The sequence below is a fragment of the Dendropsophus ebraccatus genome, chromosome 6 (genome assembly GCF_027789765.1).
Source record: "Dendropsophus ebraccatus isolate aDenEbr1 chromosome 6, aDenEbr1.pat, whole genome shotgun sequence".
NCBI lineage: Eukaryota > Metazoa > Chordata > Amphibia > Anura > Hylidae > Dendropsophus > Dendropsophus ebraccatus.
Window position 1 is genome coordinate 21,163,134 of NC_091459.1, and position 6,573 is coordinate 21,169,706.

At 41.1% G+C, this 6,573-nt stretch overlaps 1 protein-coding gene across 1 annotated transcript in view; it reads left to right on the top strand.

Moving 5' to 3' along the window:
- LOC138794579 (CD109 antigen-like) overlaps nt 1–5,718 on the top strand; it is a 28,547-nt gene extending 22,829 nt beyond the window's left edge. The window contains exons 27-30 of the mRNA XM_069973341.1: nt 2,585–2,718; nt 3,089–3,239; nt 4,080–4,182; nt 5,334–5,718. Of these exons, the coding sequence (XP_069829442.1) occupies nt 2,585–2,718; nt 3,089–3,239; nt 4,080–4,182; nt 5,334–5,554 (609 nt within the window). The 3' untranslated portion in view covers nt 5,555–5,718. The remainder of the gene's footprint in view (nt 1–2,584; nt 2,719–3,088; nt 3,240–4,079; nt 4,183–5,333) is intronic.
- The last annotated feature ends 855 nt before the right edge of the window (nt 5,719–6,573 follow it).

Below are 6,573 nucleotides of genomic sequence, written 5' to 3' on the forward strand. Positions count from 1 at the left end.
AGGAAACATTGTGCCAAGGTAACCTGTAGCCTGAACCTGCACCAACCAATCATATTCTATCTGTTCTTTCTCCAATGCAGGCTAGAAAATGAAAGCAATGATCTGATTGGTTGCTTAGGACAAATTGTACAGTTGTTTGGCACTTACATTTTTATACGTCTCTTGCATTGTGTAGTTACATTGGAATTTTAAATTGTTTGAGATAAAAATAGGTGGGTTAGGGAGGAGTAGGTTTATCACCCCATTAAGTTGATAGGTTGTTCTATTACTTTTCCATGCTCAATGTAGTTTTTCTTCCCCATAGAGAATTTGCCCACCTGAAGTTAATTTGCTATGGTGGTCCCCCCATTAGTTAGATTGCCACTTGTAGGTAGTATCCCACCTGTAGGTAGGACCCCCTTGTAGATAGGTAATTTATCCAAATAGAAACTTTGTCTTTTGTAGGCAATTTTCTCCCCAGTAGGTAGTTAGCCCCTTGTAAGAAGGGCACCTGTAAGTAGTTACCTTCTGTAAGTAGGACCCCTGTAGGTAGTTACCTCCTGTAAGCAGGGCCCTGTAGTTAGTTAACCTCTTGTAAGTAGGACCCCTGTAGATAGTTAACCTCCTGTAAGCAGGACCCTGTAGTTAGTTAACCTCCTGTAAGTAGGACCCCTGTAGGTAGTTAACCTCCTGTAAGTAAGAACCTTGTAGGTAAATAACCTACTGTGAGTAGTACCCCAGTAGGTAGTTAACCGCCTGTAAACAGGACCCCTGTAGGTAGTTAACCTCCTGTAAGTAGGACCCCTGTAGGTAGTTAACCTCCTGTAAGTAAGAACCTTGTAGGTAAATAACCTACTGTGAGTAGGACCCCAGTAGGTAGTTAACCTCCTGTAAACAGGACCCCTGTAGGTAGTTAACCTCCTGTAAGTAGTTAAAGGGGTTGTTCGGCGATAAAAAATTATTCACAGAATAACACACATTACAAAGTTATACAACTTTGTAATGTATGTTATGTCTGTGAATGGCCCCCTTCCCCGTGTCCCACCACCCCCCACCCGTGTACCCGGAAGTGTGGTGCGCTATTCATACCTGTCACGTGCCGACCACGGTCTCCGATCCTCAGCAGTGACGTCTTCTTCGGGCGGCCAGCGGATCTTCCCGAGTGCTGGCCGCCCTCTGCAGCGTCATCCGAAGCTCAGCCGCGATTGGCTGAGCATAACTGTGCTCAGCCAATCGCGGCTGAGCAGCTGATGACGTGGGCGCGTCATCAGCCGCTCAGCCGCGATTGGCTGAGCACAGTTATGCTCAGCCAATCGCGGCTGAGCTTCGGATGACGCTGCAGAGGGTGGCCGGCACTCGGGAAGATCCGCCGGCCTCCCGAAGAAGACGTCACTGCTGACGATCGGAGACCGTGGACGACACGAGATGCGGTGAGTATAATGCACCACACTTCCGGGTCTAGCGTGGGTGGGGGGAAACACGGGGAAGGGGGCCATTCACAGACATAACATACATTACAAAGTTGTATAACTTTGTAATGTGTGTTATTCTGTGAATAATTTTTTATCGCCGGACAACCCCTTTAATCTCCTGTAAGTAAGACCTCTTTAGGTAGTTAACCACCTGTCTGTAGGACCCCTGTAGGTAGTTAACCACCTGTAAGTAGCACCTCTGTAGGTAGTTAACCTCCTGTAAGTAGGACCCCTGTAGGTATTTACCCTTGTGTAAGTAGGACTCCCTCAGCAATGCCCTCTCTCTGCATCTTTTCTTACTTCTAGGCCACAGATAGCTTCTTCCTCCATTCACTGGAGGCCAGAAGCGTCTCCTTCCTCAGGACACACATGTGCATGAAAACATAATTATAAAAATATCTTGTTCTGTGGTTGCTGGGATCATTTCCTGTTGTTGTGATGTTTTTTCTGCAATCATTGACTTACTACTGCTGTTAATCTGCCTGAACAACATACAGTATACTTGCTGTGGAAGTGATGAGGCAACCTGGCAATAGGCAGCATGAGAACGGAGCCAGTTTAACAGGGAAATTTCTTCACAGAGATTGTTATGGGCCAGAAAAACATCAGCAATATTTTGCTATCTTTAAATTTAGTATATTTAGTCTTTAGAAATTACCCTTTTTTTCCCTTAAAGGCTGGATTCACACCACGTTTTTGCAATCCTTTTTTTCATCACGAAAAACAGATAGAAAAAAATGGATGCATGTGTGTGCATCCGTTTTGATCCGTTTTTCCATTGACTTCCATTATAAAAAAAAAAATGGATCAAAACGGATCCGTTTTTTTTTTTAGCGGACACAAAAATGAGGTTCTACGCTAAGAAAACGGATCATGTTTTGATCCTTTTTTCTATAATGGAAGTCAATGGAAAAACGGATCAAAACGGATGCACACAGTTTCAATTTTCCATCCGTTTTTGGCAAAAAACGGATTGCAAAAACATAGTGTGAACCCAACCTTACTGAGATATTTAGGCAAAAAAAAGTCCTGCCTTTCAACAAGTTATAGTGCATTTTCTGCAATTCCTTGTTGGTATAATATTATATACGGTAATTATTGATACTAATTATTAGTGATTTTTTTTTTTATAGCTTAATGTAATGTACAATCGGAAATCCTCATCGAGGCGCAGAATCAATATGGGAACTGAAGCTTTCCGCTTGGATGTGACAGTGAAAGAAGAGGCAAATGACACTCATAGACTCTCTGTGGATGTGTGTATGCGGTAAGTAGGGATACAGTTCAGGTCTAGAGATGAGCGAACCTGGAGCATGCTGGAGTCCATCCGAACCCGAACTTTCGGCATTTGATTAGCGGTGGCTGCTGAACTTGGATAAAGCCCTAAGGCTATGTGGAAATCATGGATATAGTCATTGGCTGTATCCAGGTTTTCCAGACAACCTTAGAGCTTTATCCAAGTTCTGCAGCCCCAGCTAATCAAATGCCGAATGATCAGGTTCGGATGGACTCGAACCCGAACCCAGTTCGCTCATCTCTATTCAGGTCCCATGTTCTTTTATTGTTTATAAAGTATACATTTATTCCTTTATTGCTAAATGTATTTCCTTTATACTTATATGATGTTCTATTATCAGCTTCCAGGGGAAAGGGAATGAAAGTGGCATGGCACTGTTAGATGTAGGCTACCTCAGTGGATTCACTTTGCGCCCTTACGGAGTTACTAGCGTTCAGTCTCTTAAACTGGTTGAGCCAAAAGAAGGAAATGTTTATCTTTACTTTGATTCGGTGAGTAGAAAAAAATGTAATACGTTAATTATTTGTTCTACAAATATGAAAAAACTATTACATAGATGTCATTAATATGGTATGTGGGTAGCCTAATAATCATACCAAGAGTACCATACTCAGACAGGACACCGCTGCTACCAATGACAACACCTTTAGGCTATGTTCCCACTGTGGCATTTTATTGGGAAAATATTCATGATCATTATTTGCGCCTTTCGTTATTAATAGATGGCCTACTTTCCCTGATAAATGATAGCTCTTTCCCGTAGTGGGAACCTAGCCTTAAAGGGGCAAAAATCTTTTTCTTTTTAATCAACTGGTTTCAGAAAGTTATATAGATTTGTAATTTACTTCTATTTAAAAATCTGCAGTCTTCCAGTACTTATCAGCTGCTGTATGTCCTGTAGGAAAATGGTGTATTCTCAGTCTGAGACAGTGCTTTCTGCTAACATCTCTGTCCAAAGTAGTACCAAATTACCATAGAAAAAATCTCTTGCTCTGGACAGTTCCTAACATGGACAGAGGTGGCAGCAGAGAACAGTGTGTAAGACTGAAAAGAATACACCACTTCCTGCAGCACATACAGCAGCTGATAAGTACTGCAAGACTTGACATTTTTTTTATAAAGAAGTAAATTACAAATCTATATAACTTTTTGAAACCAGTTGATTTTAACTAGAGTACCCCTTTCACAAAAAAAGTAATGTAAACAGTGGTTTACTTTAGAATATGTTGATAACATACATATCTGTCTTAGTCTGCTTTCCCACATAGCATTATATTGCAGCTTTTATAATGTGTGAACACACCTTCCAATTTCCCATTTTATTTTATTAGGTGACCAAAGAGGGACTCTGTATATCTATTCCGATGGTTCGTATTGCAAAAGTTGCAAATTGTCAAGACGCTGTTGTCAAAGTCTCTGATTACTATAATCCTGGTAAGTACCACAGAATACTCAGGCCCTTTACCTAAAGCCTCATCCATAATTTGCAGTCCGCAATTGCATATCCAAAATCACAGACAATGTGGGACCCGTTAAAGTCTATGGACCAATGCACGCAACTGTGAGTGCCATGGTCAATGTCTGGGGCACAGGCTCCATAGACTTCACAAGTGCATGATCTGGGATTGTCAGCCGCTCACAGAATATGATCCATGGGCCACCCACAATCACAGACCATGGATTAAGGAGGCGCACCCAGATGTGTGCAGAAGGCGTAATGTTACCTTTGTTTAGACAAATTAAATGTATAGATTATAGTAACGGAAATGTGATGAGAGGCCAGATTGACGTCATTGCGGAGTGCCGCCTCAGTATCCATTACGTGGTAGCAAGTAGTTGGGTTGGATGAGTGCACTGAGGGCTGTGATCCTGCCCCTAGGGCACTGAACCAACTAGTTTATATAATAATAAAATGTGAGATTTAAAGTGTACCTGTTTAATTTTTATTTTTTATTATAATTTTTTTTTGCAGAAATCAATAGTACAGGCGATTTTAAGAAACTTTGTAATTGGGTTTATTAGTCGAAAAATGCATTTTTATCATGAGAAAGTAGTTTGAAGCTCTCCCCCCTGTCTTCATTGTTCTCTATAGAGAGGGGAGGGGTGGAGGAGGATGAGGCACCAAAACAGAACAACAAAGACTTAATTTACAGCTACATCACTGGGCTATCTCCTCTGACAGTAAGCACTGACCTCTCTGACCTCTGAATAGAGGCTTTCACACAGCTCCCACTGTGTAGTCCTTTGTTCTCTGCTTGTGAGAGAGAGGGGGGGAGGGGGAAAGTCTTTTTGAATGCAGATAATGCCATATTTGCCTAATAAACCCAATTACAAAGTTTCTTAAAATCGCCTGGACTATTGAGTTCTGCAAAAAAAAAAAAAAAAAAAAAAAAAAAAAAGGACAGTGTCACTTTAACTAAAACGGCACTGAGGATGAAAGTAAGAAAATTCTCTTCATTCTTAGTGTTCATGGCCTTATGGGAACATAACAGCAGGGTGACACTTTTGTTCATTCTTGACACTTTTTCGGCCTTATGTTATTTACATTACTTACTATACATTATACTTCCCCCTTTTTCTTTCAGAAATGTCGGCCACCCGAGCTTATAATTCTTTGAAGATGCAACACATATCTGCTTGTGAATACTGTGGATTCGGCTGTACTCCGTGTATATCGGACCCAGTAATGTTATCTCTGAGCAGCAAAGTTACTGCGCCAACATACAGCTTCTTTATTATAGTTATGTGCTATTTTGTGTACATTGTTACTTGCTCTTCTCATTTTCTCTGGCATACCCTGATGTAAAGTAGGACTCCTCACCGGGTCACTTCAGTGTGTCAGTTATGGTACACAACTGTATATTTGTATATATCATGTATTATAGTTATTTGGCTACTAATAACAATGGACAAAATGACAGATTTGTATTCATCAACTTATTTGGATTTTTTTTTTACTTTATTTTGTGTGATAAGGAAATTGTTTTTTTTTTTGTTTTTTTTTTAAACAAATATTTATATCTGTATGTAGATGTATTTATTAAATATCTTTTTTAAACTGAGTGCTCTAAGTGCTTTTTAGAAGTGATTTTTTTTTTAATCTTTTATGTTTTTGTATATCAGTAATACATGTGAAACTTCACTGGTCTACAGTGTTCACACATGGCAAAACAGCGGCCGTTCTGTGACACAGCTGTGTCACAAAACGGCCGCTGTCTGGGATATTCAACCTGGCTGATATTGCAGTATCGGCCGGATGAACATGACTTTACTTCTCCCGGGCAGCCGAGCGTCTCATCGGAGAGGCCCGGAGACGTGCGGCTGCCGGGACAGCTTCGGGAGAATGAGAGAGGCGCCGGAAGTTCCAGAAGTCTTTTTCATTCTCCCGAAGTTCTCCCGGCAGCCGAGTGTCTCCGAGCCCATTTTTGAGCCCCCCCCCCTACGTATGGGGCGACCATACCCGGCATATATGACGACCCCCGACTCCTAAGAAGATTTTTCGGGGTTAAAAAGTCGTCTTATACGCCGGAAAATACAGTATTTATGAGGTTTAAAATGAAATGCAGTGTGCAACTGCTGGGATATATAGGGAAACTAGAAATTTCTCCTTAAAACAAAATTCAGAGAACGCACAAAAAGACAAAACGTTATTTACACTGGCAGTGCCGAGTAAATCTCTCGTAACAGCTGTCTGCATCCTGTAGCTCCACTTTTCCTGACCACATGCTTTATATTACTTGTACAGTATGTGCAACCACAGTTTTTTGAGTAATAAAAATATTCATAGACATAAAGGGGAAGATTTATCAAACACGGTGTAAAGTG